The 19,123-nt window shown below is 40.5% G+C and overlaps 2 protein-coding genes across 2 annotated transcripts; one reads left to right on the top strand and one right to left on the bottom strand.

The window, feature by feature from the left end:
* The first annotated feature begins 33 nt into the window (after positions 1-33).
* TYW5 (tRNA-yW synthesizing protein 5) lies at positions 34-9,419 on the top strand. The gene is made up of 8 exons (XM_065670006.1): positions 34-338; positions 1,670-1,824; positions 4,181-4,250; positions 5,123-5,167; positions 5,684-5,821; positions 6,525-6,612; positions 7,123-7,239; positions 9,029-9,419. The coding sequence occupies exons 1-8, from the start codon at positions 231-233 to the stop codon at positions 9,283-9,285; spliced, it is 978 nt and encodes a 325-aa protein (XP_065526078.1). The 5' UTR covers positions 34-230; the 3' UTR covers positions 9,286-9,419.
* On the bottom strand, positions 9,276-18,870 carry C3H2orf69 (chromosome 3 C2orf69 homolog). Its single transcript, XM_065670005.1, has 2 exons — positions 18,455-18,870; positions 9,276-17,217 (listed from the first exon to the last, which is right to left on the bottom strand). Exons 1-2 carry the CDS (start codon positions 18,767-18,769, stop codon positions 16,378-16,380), a joined length of 1,155 nt encoding a protein of 384 aa, XP_065526077.1. The 5' UTR covers positions 18,770-18,870; the 3' UTR covers positions 9,276-16,377.
* Positions 18,871-19,123: the final 253 nt, after the last annotated feature.

Below are 19,123 nucleotides of genomic sequence, written 5' to 3'. Positions count from 1 at the left end.
CGTCCGGTCGGAACTCCCGCTCCACGGGAAACAAGAGCCGCCGCCGCCGCCGGTTCCCTCACAGTGGGGCTTCCTCTGGAGGTGATCGGCGGTTCCGAGCGTGCTGGCCTAGAGGAACATGGAGTCACGGCGGGACCCGCCGGCTCTGCTGCCCTTGCCTAGTGGTACATGTGGGGAGGGAGACTAGGAACGTTTCTGCGCGAGCTCTTCTTCCCGGGCGGGAGCCGCGGATGGCGGACGCGGGAGCAGCCATGGAGGCGGCCGCGCAGGCGGTGGTGCCGGTGGAGCGGCTGAGCGGCGTGACGCGGGAGCGGTTCCTCAGCGACATCTACCCCCGGGTACTGCCCGGGCCCGGACTGCGGCTTGTGGGCCTGCGGGAGCGGCTCGGGCCCGGACTGTGCGGGAGGGAGGGGAGGAAGGACGGGGCGTTGCCTGTGGCAGCCCTTCACCGGGCGGAGTTCGTGCAGCAAACCGCAGGCTTCGCGTTTACGTGTTTTCCTGAGGAGCCATTAGGTTGAATGTGAGTTTAGCGGCCTGGCTGGTCGCTTCTGAGCTGCCGACAGCTGATCGCTCCGTGGGCTTAAGCAGCAGTTAGAAAAAGGTGTGATTGCCGGTTTTGTTGCTTTGTTACCCATGCTTCCTGTTTCTTCTCCAAGATCCCAATTCAAAGCAGAGGTGTCTTTTCCCGATTCTTACTGTGTGCGCTGCCTCAAACTTGCTTGTGGTTGTCAGTGTCAAGGAACCTTGGTGGAAAGAACTTCTTTCAATAAGAGCGTAGAACACTACCATAGCTGTACACCTTAGAGCACAAGTCTTGTGAGGAGTGGCTGAGGGAACTGGGAGTGTTTAGTCTGGAGAAGAGAAGGCTCATTGGGACCTTATCACTCCCTACAACTGTCTGAAAGGAGGTTATAGTGAGGTGGGGGTCGGTCTCCTCTCCCAGGTAATAAGTGATAGGACAAGAGGTGATGGCCTCAAGGTGTGCCAGGGCAGCTTTAGATTGGATGTTAAAAAAGGATTCTTCACAGAGAGGGTGGTCAGGCATTGGAAGAGGCTGCCCAGGGAAGTGGTGGAATCGCCATCCCTGGAAGTGTTCAGAAACTGTGTAGATGAGGCCCTCAGTGATGTGGTTTAGTGGTGGTCTTGGCAGTCCTAGGATAAAGATTGGACTTGATGGTCTTAAACGTCTTTTCCAACCTAGCTGGTTTTATGCTTTTAACTGTATGGTCCCTTGTGTTTGTTTTCTGCTAAGCTTGGGCTAGACTGACTAAAGCTATTCCTTAGTCCAGCTAGATTCCTCAGTGGCCTCAGCACAAAGTGTGTGTTAAAATTGTCCTTGCCTCTCCTTGCTTTTTGTGCTAGGAAAGAGGATATAGTAAATAGAGGGGAAAAAAACCACCACTATATATGCTGCTTTTTGTTTCAGTATGTAGCATTCTGATTCACACTGGTTGTGTGTGAGCACATCAGTTAGGACTTTTTGTAGTGCGCCCCAGTGTTCAACTGGGTTGTTTGTGTGAATTGGTTTGAAAAACTAATTCTGGGTGGGTTTTGTTGGTTTGTGGGTTTTTTTGATTTTTTTTTTTTTTTTTGGATTTTTGTTTTCAATGGATGCTGCAATCATTTCACCATTGTTTTGGGGTTTTTTTGTTTGTTTTTTGTTCATTAGAGAAAGCCGGTAGTGCTGAAAGAGATGGAACTGGGAGCTTGCACAACCAAATGGACAGTAGATTACTTGAGCCAAGCCGTAGGATCTAAAGAAGTGAAGATTCATGTTTCTGCAGTGCCACAGATGGATTTCCTCAGTAAGAACTTTGTGTATAGGTACTTTGTTCCAAGGCCTCTTGTATTTTAAAGTCATATGCTTATGACTTTCAGACATACAGTGCGTCTGTTTGAAGCTGAGGGTGAGAGCATGAAGATACTTTGTGAAAACTTTAAATTATGTATCAAAGTGCTGTGCTTGACTTTCCCCTCTTCATTTCACAAACATCTCAACACCCTGGATAAATACTACAATGGTGAAAGAAGGGGCCAAACAGAGCCTTAAAAGTAATGGCACAAAGAAGTGTTATAAAGATATCTTGACAGAGCACTCTAGTAGGAAATTTGAGCCTGGCATAATCCGGCATTGGTAAGAAAAGCAAACCAACCCCCCTTGCTACTATTGATTCTATGAGTACCCTGATCTGCTATTTTGTTCTGGTTATACGGTGTGTTTTCAATGTTACTGAGTAGTGCTAGTTTCTGATTCATCATGTGGCTGAACCTCTTTGAATGCTGGCATATGGCAGGTGTGCTATTCCACTCTAGGAGGGATGTTACTGATTAAAACAAAGCTGCTTTCAAAGTTAGCATGTGCAGTTCTCAGAGTGTTCGAACTACTGGATGCCACACGTTTCTCCAGCTCTTTAATCTTGCTGTGGGTCACATAAACTCTTGATCTCCTCTGAAGTTCCTCTCATGTAGCTGCCAAAACATTTTTTCAGTGTTCATCCAATCTCAGTCACTGTGTTGTTCTTCAAGGGAAAATGCCTTTATGTTGCTTCTCATTTGTTTTCCTTAAGTGGGAGCAAGATGTGTTCAGTCAGCTATTAAGCAGGCAGAAGCATATGCTGTAAGTGTAAACAAGCTACAAGTCTCTATGGGTGGAGCCTGTTTTTCAGAGACAAAAAACCCACCTTATGCTATATTCTGCTCACTGCATAAAGAAGTTTTGAGACTTTTAGATTAGCTCATACTTGAATGATTTTGCCTTATCACCATATTTTTATTTCCCTGCTCTATTTTGTTTCTTTTCATAATACCTCTTACTGTGAATTCACATACAGTTGCTCTGGCATACTAATTTTAGCAGGTTTGTAGACAGTTGTATAGAGGTGCTGTGATGGTACTTCGTTATAAAGTTTTGGCTACTTCACTTGAAATCAGGAAGCTTTGACCCTTTCCACAGCAAGCCCCTCATTCTAATATGAAGGGAGAATAAGTAGAAATAAAAGAGTAAAAACTAAAGACTTAACCTGTAGTTCCATGAGTTTAAACTGATGCACATGAGTAGTACTGCAGTAAGTTGTATGCTTCTACCCCTGTCTTTGTGTTGGTTCTGGAGCTCATTTAGTCAGGTTGTGATGTGCTGCAGAAATCTGAATGGTTTTCTGCTGGTTTAGCTTTGCAAGCAGGTTCACCATCAGGTCAGGTAAGTGCCAGTGCTAGCATAAGGGAGAATATTGGATGATTAGGGTAAACAGCAAGGGCTGGCAGCACCAGCATGCATCAATTTAAGCTGTTGTAGAGCTGTGTTCTCACTTTCTTCAGTAGCAAATGTAAATGGCATGATGTAACAGTTCAACTGAAGTCAGAGGTTTGGTTTTGTTTGTTTTTCCACTAACTTTAGTTGATGTATGTGACTTTTATAGACAGGTCTAAAGTGTGTAAAGAAGTGTCCGAAGTACTGTCAGTTGCAGGTCACAAAACAATCACAAAAGATTTTGCTTAAGTGTAGTTTCTTCTTAATCCTGAGTACTTGGTGGTTGCTTGAAATGCGATGTTAAAGTGCAGTCTGTTCATTATCCAGTGACAATGTGAGATGGTGACTTAAATGAACCTGACATTGAATTCATAGCAATGAATACATGTCCTGTTACTGCTTGTGCTTGGTTTGCCATTCAGCTATCAACTGATGCCAAAGTCTGTAATCATTTGGAAAGCTCACATTATTTAAATAAATATGTAATGTTTCTATTGATTTCAGAGGGACAGGCTCTAATGCCCAGTGCTTCTTTTTGAATCTTCTGAAGTTATGTTTAATAAATTCATGCAGTTGGCCTGGAGGGTCTCCAGAGGTGCTTTCCAGCCTCAGCAAATTGGTAATTCTGTTGGGATACATGGGAACAGTTTACTAAAGCAGTGGTTTGTAAATGTAAGATTTCTGTCTCAGTAGAACTCTTTGAACATCCACTGCAAACATTGATTAGTCACAGAATCATAGAGTAGTTAGGGTTGGAAAGGACCTTAAGATCATCTAGTTCCAGCCCCTCTGCCATGGTCACCCTGTTAAATAAATTGGAAAAAAAAAAAAAGCAGCATATTGAATCTTCAGCTTATGATTTTAAACCTGACATGTATAGGCCATGTGTTGTTTCATTGATTCATTGTATAAATGTAAATATTTGTATTTCAGAACTTTGCCTTTTGATACATTTGTACGAAGAGCAGCTGAAGTCAACCACAAGGAGTACTTTCTTTCTGAGGTAATTTCCTTAGTGTCACAGTTTCTTCTGTTGGTTATTTTGCCAGTATATGGAAGAGAAAATGATGAATTGTAAATTAAAGTCTTACCCCAGTAAAGCACTTGATCTTAGATTTAAGTGTTTTGTGTGGCTTGGAGCCAAGAGAAGTATGGGGAAAAGTATTTTTATAAGAAGTTGTTTTGTATGTGTACAGTATGGTTAACTTCAGACATCCTGTTTCTGTTAACAAAAACTGCTTACATGAGCAAACATTCCAGCATAAAAGTTAGAAATCAAACCTTGTTTTAGAATAACAACTGTATCATTTGCAAGAAAATGTTGTGAAGATATTTTAGCATGTGATTACATTTGGTATCAAAATACAAATACTGATTAATTGTAATGTAATTTGTGAGTAGTGGTTTTGTGGTTATCTTCATGTATCAGAGGGATAGAGGGATTTTCAGAGAACTGTGATTAGGAAGCAAACAAGTTTTGAATGCAGATATGCTTTTTACCTTTTATGCTAAGTAGTATGCTGTAAGTTTTGAAACCAATTGAAATAGCTTCCTGCATCAGTATTGTGAAGAACTTGAATTACAGTCTTCATTTGCTTTGAGTCTGTTCAGTAACAGCAATGCTGAAGCAGTTGACAAGTCTCCCCCCACTTTACTCTTCTACTCTCAGTTAACATATTTTTCCCATTTCTCGAAATGAACAGCAGGGATCAGTAGAGTAAAGGCAGTACAACAAAGTACCTGAATTTATAAATGCCATTTATTTATTTATTTATTTAATGAAGCCCTGCATTAATGAGAAAATACAGAGTTTTCTAATGTGTTTTTAATTCTTATTCTAAAACCAAACCAATTTTCTTTTTGTGTTCTCTTCAGGATGAAAAGTACTATTTGCGATCAGTGGGTGAAGATGTTAGGAAGGTGAGTTATTTGAAATTAAAGTTCTAGTACTGTAAAGTCACAGTTTGAGTATTTTTAAAATCCCGCTGTCACCCTCTGGCTGTGTGGTATAGAAATACAACTTGGTTATGGTCACCTGTGATTCTGACTGGATTTAGGTCAGAATATTTAAACCTAAGTGTCTAAAATAGCTGCTGTTACACAAGAGCTTGGCTGATGACTGAAGAGTACATTCTTCACCTCCCATTCTTTAGCTTTTCTTGTAAACTAATATAAAAGGATTTCTGATGATCTCTTGCTTCTTCAGTGTGACTTCTAGCAGCCATGGCTCAAAGCAGCTCTCTGGCTGTTCTTACTAATATTGTTGACCAAGTGAAGGCTGGAAGGGTGACCACCAAAGAGCATTGCTCTTTTCAGCTATTCACCAATGCTGAAGATGTAGCCCCGTGTTTCATATAATGAGAAATGATAGTGAAGTGCTCCCTTATTTTAATGTGCATATATGGTTCTATAAGAGTTGTATCCTTTTTATTTCAGGATATTGCAGATATCAGAAAGCAGTTTCCTGCTTTGGCAGAAGATGTTCAGATTCCAGAGTATTTTGAGAAGGAACAGTTTTTCTCTAGTGTCTTCCGCATCAGCTCAGCTGGGTTACAGCTATGGACACATTATGATGTAGGTAAAGCATGTGTTTAACATTAAATGTTACCGATGGCATTATGGATTGAGATATCAAAGTGCAAATCTCTAACAAAATTCAGCTAATGACAGGCCTCGCGTATTTTTAAATAGAGAAATGAATCAATGCAGTGGTACAGTGAATTTAAATAGATGTATTGTGTGGGCATATATCTTACTGGTTTTTGTCTAATTCCATACTTGTAAATTATGTTTGATTTTGTTCCTCCTCCCCTTCTTTTTTACTGTTTTGGGTCAGTTGAAAATCTGAAATAATCATGAAAAAGAATCCTTTATCAATAGAACGTCAGCAAAATGAGATAGGGGTAATACTGGAAAAGGAAAGGAATCTCAGATATACTTTGTATGATATTTTGCAGGTTTATATGTCTAAAGTATGCTATGTCTTTGTGTTTTAAGATGAAAGATCTCAATTCCTAATTAAGGGAAAACCCAAAGTTGTTGGAAGCAGTATTGTGTTTCCAGATATACTAATTGTCAAGAATGTGCAGCTGAGGGATAAAGTAATTTACATTCTTGAGGTTTTTAGATCAACTATGTGTGGAAGCTCTTTTAGCTAGTTCCTAACATGTGAAAGTTTTTATAATTCCCTCATCTAAGCTGGTATTTTAGATTAGTGGCAGCGTAAGTATTCATTTTCAACTGTTGGCTGACATCTCTCTTACTGTGATTATTCCAGGTCATGGATAACTTCTTAATCCAAGTAACAGGGAAAAAACGAGTTGCTTTGTATAGCCCTCGAGATGCACCATATTTATATTTATCAGGTATGCATGTCATATCTATCTAGCTCACAGTCTGGTGATCAAAGTTGCCTTTCCAGCTCACAAGTGTTGCACTATAGAAAAAAGAAGTCGCTAACAGACATCGTGATGTAAAAGAAGTCATTGGGTCCCCTAACTCTGATCCTCTTTGCATTAGTCAAAGCTAACCATTATAGTGGTTAGAAAAACTGTAAAGGAGCACAGCAGCTTTGCCTGGTTCTGTTTTCAGTACCTAACTCTGGAGGAGTACAGTGTACTGTCTGGATTCAAAATGGTATCTTAAATGTCAGAGAAAGTGTCTTTTAGTGTTACAGGGGAAATATAGACAACAGGAGAACATGTCTCTTTGGTAAATGAGGAATGCCATCAGGTTTCCCTGGTTTTTAAAGGAGTTAGAAAAATAAACCAGTATTAAATTTGATTCAGGAACTGCCGTTTCCAACAATGTGATAATGCTTTGTTGCTGTTGGAAGAGTAGGAATGTTTATTCATTGCTTGTAAAAACTTTCCTAGGCACTAAGTCGGAGGTGCTAGACGTGGATAACCCAGACTTAGAGAAATATCCCCTTTTTGTGAAAGCCAAGCGCTATCAATGTTTCCTGGAAGCAGGAGATGTGTTATTTATTCCAGGTAAGTAACAAAGAGATCCTGACTGCAGTGTGTTTTTTGAAACAGTTTTGTTTGCAATTTCCCATTTCAAGGGATGGTAAGACACTACTAAAGCATGTCGGTGTTATAGGTAGGGGCATCTAAAGACATTGGCAAAACATGTCGACTTCTTCTAACTGCACTAATTAGCCTAATAAAAGGTATTATTTTATCTACCTACAAGCTTACCTTCCTTCAAGATTACACTGTATGCTTCTGAATGTGTGTCTTAATAGAGTAGCACTATAAAATCAACTTGTGAAGTCTGAAATTATTTCAGTGACCTGAGTTTTCTAATGGCAGAATGAGTGAAGTGTCATTTCTGCTCTTCTAAAGCCGTAGCACTTCAGAACAGTGAGGCATATGATTTGATGAGGATTACAGATGGTAGAGTTATTGGACCTTCTAGGAATTTATGATCACCTTTGGTGGATGGATAGACAAGTCCTAATCATTTTTCTGGACAAGCAGAAAATGCAAAGCTGCTTCCTGGGCTAAGATGATGAAATTCTGGTGGTCAGGAAAAGGCATCTCAATTACTCTTATTGAACTACACCTACTTGTTAATTTTTTATTTAGACTCATTATGAGATTGTGGCAGATACTTATTCTGTTGCTTTTCATGTTATCTGGGCAACATAAACAGGATGGTAAACAAGAATGCAGTAGCTCTTTTGGAAGTTTTAAGGTATATTCTTCGTCTTAGACTTGTTACTTAATTTTGAACTTACCATTTACGATTGTTTCTAAAGAAACTTTGGATTACAGTTAGCAAAAGGTATGTCAGTGTTGCTTATGTCAGTGTACATCAGTTCTGCTTTGTTCTATGCAGTGCAGATATGAGTTTGGTTTTGCTAGTAAATGTGCTGGTTCAAACTTAAAACACATGCAGCACTCTTAAGAATGGCTGGGGAGAGTAGGAATTTTTGAGTCCAGAGAATGGTGCTTGCTTTGTCAGCATTCTGGAATGTATATCACTGAAAAAAGATGCTTTTTGAGAAATGTATGTGATTATTATGGAGAACGTAGAAGCAGCCCCTCTTCCGAACCTGAGAGAAGCTTTGTGTTCATTTATCAGAATGAGCTTTTCTAGGTCTTCAGCATATACAATCAACTAAACTGCAATAAGCACGGCATTCAGTCTCTTAACTTAAAATTGAAATAGGGTAAATATACCATATTATATTTCTTTTTAAAATGTACTTGATGAGGCAAAATTGTCTTTGCTTCCTTACCACAGCCATGATGATTCAATTGAGAAGCCTCATGACTTTACTGTGAAAAGATTAGCAGAATTCAAATTGCCAATCTTTCCATAGTAGAAAGTTGCTAATCTTCTCATAGTAAAAATAGTTTCATAGGGTAATGTGTCTGACACTTGTGGTTTGTGTTACTGCTTGGACAATGTGTGCAAAGTTAAGGACTAAATCTATGAAAAGATATCTGCATTTAAAGTAGAGATGAGTGTACAGGGAAAATGTCTTATTTTCATCCTACACATGCTTATGGTTTGCTTATATTTGAGTATTTCTTTATACTTCAGCACTTGTTACTTTTGTGTGAAGTTATGGATTGATGTGAATATCTTGAAGAACTTCTTAAATTTGGTATGATGCAATATACTCAGGGATGACTATTTACAAATAAACGAGAAATGCAGCATTTGAGGCTTTCCTCAGCAAGATCTAGTTTGGGTGATTCTGACACTTGTTACAAGTCACTTGGAAGTTTCAGATAGTTATTTTAACTTTAGACATTCTTCTTCCTACAGCTTTGTGGTTCCACAATGTAATTTCTGAGGAATTTGGAGTGGCCCTGAATGTCTTTTGGAAGCACCTTCCTGCTGATTGTTATGATAAGAATGACACTTACGGGAATAAAGATCCCACTGCAGCCTCTAGAGCTATACAGATCTTGGACAGGGCTTTGAAAACACTTGAAGAACTACCTGAGGAATATAGGGATTTTTATGCTCGGAGAATGGTGTTACGCATCCAAGAAAAAGCCTACAGGAATGATTATGGATAAAACACATTTTAATTCAGCAAGCTCCTGGGAAAGTAGAAAATCGTATGTTAATATGGAAATTGTCCATATGTACATACATAAGCTTTGTGCAAGACCAATAAAAACTGTGTTGATAAACATTCATCTATAACAAAGTTTATCTGGTAGACTTTTTAATTCATTTTGCCTCATGTGCAGTGCGTGCACAGTCTGCTTGGCCTAGAGTTGGTCTGTCTTCTACAAGTAGGCATGTATTTCAGTGGCTGAACGTACAACTCTAGAGAGCGTTCTGCTTACATTTTTCTTAAGGACAGTTTTGGTATCTGGGCTGGGCTGACAGTATGTATGCTTAGAAGTAACTGCACGTCTTCCTGAATGCTATCTCACTTACTAAAGTTCAGGAAAGCCAGAGTGGTTTCTGTGGAGGTCTGAGAAAGCCAATTGGTGGTGGTTTGTTTGAAAGTCAGGGTTTCTTTGAGTAATAACCTCGTAGTAACGGGGAGTTTCTGCTCCCCCTTGTGGTGAAACTGCGAGATCATGGGGAAAAAAGCGAAGCTAGTCATGCAAGGCTAAACTTGGAATTGTGCAGCAGCTTGACCTCAAGGTAAAATGATTTACTCCTTTCCTAGCTGAATAACGTATTATGCAGGAAACCTTGTCTGTCACTGTCCCATTGCAGTCGGGCAGTATTGCTGTTTCTGCAGCTGTGAAACACTTGGATCTTATGTGCCCACAAATCCATACAGCTACAGTGCTAAAATATGAAATTAAGTTCCTAGTTATGGAGTAGATGTAGAATCTCTTGGGGCAGTATTTGAGATGCATTATGTTATCATATGAGAAGGGGTTGCATCACACCTTTAGAGATGGAGCCTTTTATACAGGCATTGTAGATGGTTACTTTTCAGCAGATTGTGGTGCTTACAAAAGCCTTATGAAATAAAGATGGGCATATCACAGAAAAGATAGCCATTATCCCTTTGAAATCCCTCTGATGTAACTTGTGCTGTTTGGGGCATGCAGCAGTTATCTGACTTAGGTCAGTTGGTTATTTCTAGCAGTGTTTTTTGAGAACTGTAACTTGTCAGCTCTTAGACTAAATCGGTATGTTAATAAAGTGATGGGGAAAATATCTTTCTGCAGAAGAGCTGGAGACTGCAACACTGTGCAGATTATTCTTCTAAACCTGCTCTTCTTGGCAGTTCAACACAGTGAAAATAGTCTGCTACCATGTGAATGGGCACCCGGCCATCTTAATGAATAGGCTTGAATGGAACCAGCCAAGCGATTCAGATGGGCATCATTGTATGTTCTGAGGGTAGAATTTAAATTTGGGATCACAAATAGGTCTCCCAAAATTTTTGTTCTAAACCAATCAAGGACTGTTTGTGCATACTGCTGCGACAAAACCTATTAGGCTGGGGAAGCCTCTTGGCTTTGTTGTACTGGTAATATTGAGGGCCCCATCTGAATTGCAGAGGTGTATAGAGCATATCCTTTGTGTGTTAGGACTGAATGGAGAGACTCAGAGAGCCTCCAGGGCTAGACAAAGCTGTGTTCCAGCACTGTGCCTAACTAGCTGTCCCTTTAATCTCTAACCACCGGCAGTTTCTCAAAATGCTGGTACAGGGAAGTACTGTACTGATCCCTCATTCTGCCATTTCTTAATGCTCCATTCTCAAAACAGAGGTCCTAGCTTGGTGTTCTCAGCACCCCTCAACATTCATGTATAAATAAGGAAAGTTGATGGAACAGCAGTCAGTGTATGAGCAATCCGCTTATGTCTAACCTTGAGAGAATAATAGAATCACATAATGCTTTGGGTTGGAAAGGACCTTAAGATCATCTAGTTCCAACTCCCTGTTATGGGCAGTGAGGCCTCAGCTGAAGTTGTCCTGGCTCATGATTCTTTTTTCCTCTGACCAAAATGTATCTTATCTTTCCAAGCCAGAGACTTAGATGTCTCCATGCAGACAACACAGGTGTTGAAGATAGATATTCTGAGACAGTAACTTTTACAAGAGAGTCTCTGTTACTGTCACTCAATAACCAAAGATTCCAGTGCTCTAGAAGGACAGATGAAATACTAGATCAGTTCTGACAGTTATCTAAGTTTGTGGTACACTTGTATGTTAAGATTTCTTGTTTTCCTTTGGGTCAGGCACTAGGAGTGGGGACAGATTCTGAGCTCTCTGTGTGGTAATTCCTGAGAGTAATGATTTCTTTTAAGCGACAATTCCCAAGAGAAACAAGCGTGGATTACTTCCTTTCCAATTGCTCAGATCCAGATCTGTTCCTAGTCAACATTTTTAACAGCAGATTGAAAACATTAAAAGAACTGCTCAACCATGTAAAACATGCAACGCCATGTGGGATGCTATGTTCATACAAAAAAGCTCAGAAGCTATTGCTTGCAATAATAACACAGATCATAGTTACGGACAATTTTTGCTGTGAAAACATATTTCAGCTGTCAAGCAGTGCATGAATCTCTTAAAACTTCAATCACACAAAATCAATGCATTTCTCATGATGGGGAACCAGAAAGAAGGGCTATGCAGACAGCATGTAAGGTATGCAACAGATTTATCTGATAAAGCTTAGGAGTATTGCTCAGAGTGTAAACTGGTGTGGGAGAGACAAAGAGCCTTGTTTTGCACTTCAGCACTGTTATGACCCTTGACTGTTTTCTGTGTCTTGCAGCAGAGCTTTCTTTAGAAACAACTCAGCTCTGAATTGCCAAGTTTAACAAAGCAAACTAACAGTTGTGACTGAAAGTGCTCTCTGAAAACTTGATGAAAGAAGGAATATTTATTCTGAATCTTAGAGTGATGGCATTCTGCCCCTTTTCAAGTATGTGTGATGTTTATACACATGAAGTAAAAACCAGATGATTTATTTTTCCCTTTTGTTTTGCCAGATGCTTTTCTGGTCATTTGGTTAAGTAGAATTTGGCATTCCTTGAGTCACTTAGAAACATATAATGAAGCCCTAATGGCAGGAAACAACAACAAGGCCATAACTACTTTATAACCCACACTACATTACATGCAGAATGACTGCCTGAATCAGTTTTCCACGGTTTCTGAAGTGATGTGGAACAGCTAATCCTGTGCAAGTGTTTTTTGTCAGCGGGAAGAGTGAATTATGCTGATAATACTGATAGAATTAATTTAGTTAGGAACTGTATGCCTGGCACTGGGAGAAGCTGTGCCTGTCTGCCACATAGGTGTTATATGATTTTGCGTTACTGGCTTAACGACTTCATGTTATTTTATTTGAGTTAAAAACAGCCACCTTTCATCTGAACAGAATTAAGAGATCAAGAAGACCAACAGAAAGCCAGCTTTGGTCTTAGGGTCTCCATCAGCAGTATTTAAATGTGTCTAAATTTTCATCAGGTTGTGAGCACCAGAAGCAAACTTTTCTTTTTAATCTACCATCCACACAAAAATGAATTGTATTTCAATGTAAGATCAAAAACACTGTGAAGAAGTAACTGCAAAGGTGATTTGAAGCACTCTCTTGTCTGGATTGCAAGTCTGAGACATGGGCTCTTGTACTGCACAGGGACACAAGGCACAGCTTGTGTTTGTGAACTTTGCTGACCAGTGATGTACCTAAAAATGTGGCTCACAACACAGCACACACCTCAGAATCTTTACTGTTCTTTAACTTCTCTCTTGTATTAACTGGTAAGACCCCATGTAATTTAAAATGTGCATTCAAGGTAAATGGATGGGTATACTTTAACCTCGGTGCTTCAACTTTCAGTCTGTACGAGACAACGAATATTACTTATCTGCAGAGATGAAAGAATTGTTAGCTTAGGAAAGACACCATCAAAAGAAGCACCTAAGAGGGAAGAAAAACCAGGCGTTCTCTTTCTGCAAATAGCTCAAAAAGAACCTGTTGGGAAAATCTGAGTGCATGATCATGAACAAGCACTTTTAGCTGTGAATATCCACAGTTGTAACATTTTCACTCCCAAATTGACTTAGCAGTCTTATTTAAAATAATTTTTATGTCTGTTTACACACCACTCCTGCTAGTTATATCCATCAGCAAGAATAATTTAGTAAGCTAGAACATGGTAAGCTCACCATAAAGTGCTTGTGCTAACATAAGGCAGGAAGCAGAATGTTACCAATATGAGGACAGGAAAGATGGGTCCTTTCAGCAATATGTTAAGACTTGGACCCTTCATCACCTTTCAGAATTAAGAGGCAAATACTGATTTATGTGGCAGCATTTACACAGATGCTATTAAATTAATCCTAGATATGACTGTTACCAAAATTTCTAGTATTTAAGATGCACGCAAAATAAAATCAATTAAGTCATATAGAAATCTGAACAATTTCACAGAATCAAGCCTTGTTTTAAAGAAATTTAACAGGCACAGCTTAAAACATTTTAGCTTTTCTCAAAATCTAAGAATGTCTTGTCTGTTGTACAAGAAATAAGTATGTAGCATGAAGAATACCAGCTATTACAAACTAGGTTGTATGAAGGACTGTGTAATGTCACTCATTCTGTTCAGAACCAGAAATGTCTTGAACGAAACCTCTGTATGTTGACTCACTGCATGAGACTCACTGAACTTCAGGTATTTACATCTAAGCTTACTAAAAACTGCCTTTACAGTTAGCATTCAGAAACAGGGATATACAATGAACCATTTCATCCTAACATAGAAATGCTCACACACATGGATACTTCATGCCAGCTTTCCCATGTACATGAGATGCCAGTAAGTTGTTGCAGAGTTACAGATGCTGGCCACACAAACACTTTTCTTCCTTGAAGAAAAGCTAACAAATCCGTTTTTTTTTTTTTAATCTAGGTCTGTATAACACCTGATAAAGCTTAATCCATGAAATTTAACTGCACATTCCTTAATGGCTTTGCATTCACATCAAAGTGGTTTCACCCATCAGAAGTAGTTTATTTTCTACATTGTCTGCAAAAGTTATTATTAGTATGCTTTGTAGTGAATGACAGAGGCACATTCCAACAGAGTACTACCACTGTTTAGAGAATGAAAAACAACCAGTCAGTTTTCCCTCCACAACATGAGATCTCACAACAAGATTAGGTTCTACAACAAAGTGCTTATTCTTCAAATTAATACAACACCACTTGAGCTTATTTAACAGTTATTGTAAGCAGCCTCCATCAAACAGGTTAATATTCTCATAGGGCAGACATCCAGAAACTTCTGAAGACAAATGTCAATATTTTAATAGCTGATTCCAAAAGCTTGCATCAATCTACTCCTGCTGTTTTGGCTGGCACAGAATTGTTTAGAAACTGGTCTATGATCTGCACTGTTATTGGACAGGGCAAGTTTTAGCATACCCAAGTTATTCTGGCCAGTTTGAGAGGGGAGCTAGATCAGGGGTGTGTTCTGGGGATTATTTTTTTTTAAGTTTATTTTATGAGTGGATAATTAAAGATATTTCAAGCTATTGGTAAGCTTCCTATTAAAACACTTTGTGAGGTGACCCATATTTCCTATACAGAACAAAGAGGTGTTCAACCTCTGCAAGAGTTGTGAAAACACTGTCTCCAGTGAACCTTGTAAGTTTTAATGATGCCAATAGAAGAAAAATGACCCGGGACTTTCCTCCCACAGTGTAAGAGTCACAGGAAGCAAGAAGCAGGGGAAGAGGTTGCTAAGCCATCAAACATAGGAGCAAAGTGAATAAAATGCCTTTTTGTGTAACCGAACCACAATAGTTTGTGTAATCTTCACAGTGTTTTGTATTCCTATACTTTCAGCATATCCAAAACTATTTTAAGCTGTTCACTGTTAATAGCTGCAGCTGTCCTTAAGAGTTATTATAAAATTTATTTGTAGATAAATGGAAAGTTACTTAAAAACAGTAGAAAGGTTCTACTAGTTTATTTGTTCATCTTTCAGTAATTCTTTCTAAAGAACATGCAGGTTTGGGGCCTGAACTAGACTGCATCTTTTGTATCTGATTAGTCCAGATTTGTGTTTAATTAGAGGTTTGTTTTTTTCCCTGTGTGAAAATTAGGCTGTGAAAATAGATTTTTGTATGGCTCTAGAAGCAACTAATGCAGTACATTTAAAGGAGATAATAGTTTAAAAACCCAAGGCATTGTGAAACAGCTACAGTCAACATAGTCTAAATTTTTTTATGCACCTTGCAATATGTGAAGTTCTTACAGCTCGATTTAGATCAACGTCAGTGCAACAGTTAGCAAGGAAAACCTCACCAGTCCAACGCAGGGATAAGGACACCTCTTCACATGAACATACTGATATTACTGCTGGTCCTTTGAGAAGTTAGTCAAAGCAATAGCAAGGTATGTTGAAACAGCAATAAGCTACACACTCATCAGCATTCTTGGTCACTTAACATAGCTATGTCAAAATTTTCAAGCCTCCAGGTGACCTGGCTATCACTAGAACATAAATACAATGAATTAATGGAGCTTTATAGCAACAGAAAAGGGAAGGCACACACAAGGAATTAAAATGGATTGGCACTATTATTCCAAAGATAAATATTTATGACCTTTTTTCAATTAGGAGAAATGTTACAAAACTGGAAGATTTAATTAACTAATTATAAGTTTTCACCAAAGTATATAAGATTCTAACAAGCTCTAACAATTATAATTTTCCTTAAGCCAGAAACCTAACCTCACATTTGTTATTGACAAAGACCAAAGCTTTTAACCCTACTAATACTCTAAACTGAAGTATCCTGACATTTGAATGTCTTGAGTACGGCAAACTCCCATTAAAGGCAGTATATGACATTAGATATCCAAGACTAAAAATTTTGCCAATAGCTTCAGAATAAATGTTCACATTTAACAAAAAAAAAACCCCAACCATGTACAGGATAGTTCTTTATAACATTTTTTCTAGGAATAAATGACAACATCTGTTGTAGATATGGGGTCCCAACATCTCTTTTAAACTACTGAAATTTCTATATAGTATCTATCAGCAACACAGGACTGATCTAATATTCTCTTCAGAAAGCATCTGCACAAAGTTGCAAATCTAGGTGAAAACATTTACAATGTTAAAAGTGCTTTTACAATGAATATACTATTCAGATACATAAAGTTTCAAAATACTTCATGAACTCTGAAATGGTTATCTAAGGAGGGAGCATCATCAGCAAAATGTAGTTGATCATTTACTTCTACACCAAATCCTTCAAGTATCTGTACAAATTTCTCGTGCTCTCTCCCAATCCATGACCTCATTGTGTCAAACACTTGGTATGGCGTAACATGAGCATGAATTTCAACTCCTGTCTCCGCAAGTTCTTTCAGCACTTCAGGGTAAGTAACCCAAGTATTGCTTCCTCCCGAGTGACCACCATCCAACCAGTAAATTGCTTTTATGTTTTTTAAGAAGGCATCTGTATTCTTGTCTTTTTTAGCTCCCTTCAGCTCATAAAGTAGCTGGTTCAAAACCACACAACCTTTACTGAAGCCAATCAAAGTAAATGACGCTGCACCTACAGCAGATGGTACAATGAAGTTCATAGCAGAATTATTAGAGCATTCACAATCTCTCTCTCTTTCTGTGGATGAGCCACCATTTGTTGTAGGAACAGACTGCGGCTGTGATTTACAAGCAGCTATTTTTGCATCCTTGCTGACACCATGCATGCTTTTCTGGGACAGCAGAATATTCTGAGAGAGTCTGAATGCATTAACTAGCAATGCATGGAGATGCTTGAAAGCTCCAAAGTCAGTACTGTGCTCTGGTGCTCCAAACATGTTGCTCACCACGAAGTTGTCGTAACAACTGAATTTGTGCAGGTGCATTCGTGAACATTTTACAACCCAAATGAAGCTATTAGGAAACCGACGAGCAAGTATGGTTGCAACGTTTTCAAAACTCCAGTGCTCCCACTGAAAGTTTTCTGGGTGGCAAGACATGACTTCATGATAGTTCTGAAAAAGTGAATACAAGACATGTTACTACACTGTGAAAATACTTCAGCTCTGTCCAGTGTACTTACATGCATAAGAAAGGACTGCAACTAACAGAGAAACGTGCATTAGAGAGGCACTCGCTTGTTAGGCTTCCAGACCAAGAAACTGGCATACTTAGATTTACTTATTCTACTTTAATATTTATTACCATGCATTTTTAATACCCCTGATATTGATACAATAAAAATGAGCACATGGAAGTATTCATTATTTTTGATGGCTTCAAGAGGAGATTAAAGTATTATTCAACTTGTTGTGGCATAGAATACATAATTTTGCTGTATTAGCTCCACCTGAACACCGATTATCTTATTATAACAAACAATAGACTTAAGACTTCGTAATGTTTTCTTTTACACAGATTGAAAAAAAAAAAATCCCTCTTACTCATCTATAGGAAATTTTTACTGTTCACATCCATATGGGGCATAAATGGAAAGAAATTAACTCCCAGACCATGAATGATCCTCACTTCTGAATTCATAATGGCAGAGAATACCAATTCATTTCTTTTCTTAATGGATAAAGCCATACCCAGGAATGAAAATCAGAAGGTTTTCTTAGGCCATCCCAAGCCTTAAAATGAAAATCTACCAAGTTTTGCACATTTACCTTATAGAAAAGGAAAGGTTTTTCTCTAGAACAAAAAGGCACTAACCCCTGCTTTTGAGCAGTAATGACTTGTTGAGATGAGCTGACTCTCCAGAGTACATATGTTACAGAGGTCAACCACATGCTTAGTGAGAGCACTTCAGAGTCTCTTGCTTGTCAACTCAGAGACAACACGTGCCTTCAGGACACACTGAGGAAGCATCAGCGCCCATGAAATACCGCAGTATGGTGCCTGGGATGATCTGCACACCTGCACAAAGACGCCGTGCTAAACCTGATGAGAACTTGTCATCTTAGGATTTCATTGTCTTTCTTTCCTCTGATGCTCTTTGACACCTTTTCAGATATTGCCATCACGGCCAGAAATCTCCGTCTCAAGCAGTGCTACAGAAGACAACTCCCCTCCCATTGCTGATGCATTTCAGGCTTCAAGAACGGCTCATTTCCGCTACATTTACGGAACGGTAACGAGCAGCGAGCGCCCAGAGATGCTTCCTTCCCTAGGGCACCGCTCTGACCACCCGCCGCGGGATCCCCAGCAGTGCCGCTTCTCCGCTCCGGCCCGCAGCCCTCCCTGCCGTACCTGCACGTCTCCCGGGAAGTACACGACGTGATGCTGCCGCGGCGGGGCCGGGCCGCGCGGGGCCGGCGGCAGCAGCAGCAGCAACTCGTTAGCCCGGTGCGGCTCCGCGCCCGGCACCTCAGGCAACCGCAGCCACGGCGGGCTCAGCACCGCTGAGGAGAACCCTGCGCCGCCGCCGCCGCCAGCACCCGCAGGCCCCGCGGCGCAGGCGGCCGGCGCCCCGCAGAGGCTCATGCTCCTGCCCAGGCAGAGAACAGCGGGGCCGACAAGCCCCCGCAGCAGCGAGGCCGCGGCCGCCGGGCAGCGCCTGCTCATGGGAGTGCCGGCCGCACACCCCGCCGGCTGCCTGCCTCCCGCCCGCGGCCCGACCACGCTCCACTGTGCGCCTGCGCACTACCACCCCCCCGCGCCGCTCCCTGCCTGGCCTGCATCTGCCGGCGCCACCCCCGAACCCCCATCCAGAGACCCGCCGGGGGCGGAGCAACGGAGCGTCTAATGGGCGCCCGTTTCGGCCATGACGTCACCGAAGGCTTTAAAAAGAGCGCGGCGGGAGGCGGGAAGCTGTGAGGTAGCCGCCGCGCCGGCGGTGCTACCTGTGCGTGTCGCGCTCCTTGGGTGCTTCTGGAAGTCTTCTCACGCACTGTGCCACTGTGGGTTTGGGCACCAGCG

This window comes from Lathamus discolor, chromosome 3 (assembly GCF_037157495.1).
Source record: "Lathamus discolor isolate bLatDis1 chromosome 3, bLatDis1.hap1, whole genome shotgun sequence".
NCBI lineage: Eukaryota > Metazoa > Chordata > Aves > Psittaciformes > Psittacidae > Lathamus > Lathamus discolor.
Note: the sequence above shows the minus strand (reverse complement) of the source record. Positions and strands in the feature narration are given on the sequence as shown.

What these genes read in the sequence shown, in the direction of transcription:
- TYW5 (XM_065670006.1), top strand. Translation starts at nt 231, where the DNA reads ATGGCGGACGCGGGAGCAGCCATGGAGGCGGCCGCGCAGGCGGTGGTG. An exon ending in TCAGCGACATCTACCCCCGG is followed by an intron (nt 339 to 1,669) that starts GTACTGCCCGGG and finishes TTTGTTCATTAG; the next exon opens with AGAAAGCCGGTAGTGCTGAA. An exon ending in AGGAGTACTTTCTTTCTGAG is followed by an intron (nt 4,251 to 5,122) that starts GTAATTTCCTTA and finishes TGTTCTCTTCAG; the next exon opens with GATGAAAAGTACTATTTGCG.
- C3H2orf69 (XM_065670005.1), bottom strand. Translation starts at nt 18,769, where the DNA reads ATGAGCAGGCGCTGCCCGGCGGCCGCGGCCTCGCTGCTGCGGGGGCTT. An exon ending in ACTTCCCGGGAGACGTGCAG is followed by an intron (nt 17,218 to 18,454) that starts GTACGGCAGGGA and finishes TCACTTTTTCAG; the next exon opens with AACTATCATGAAGTCATGTC.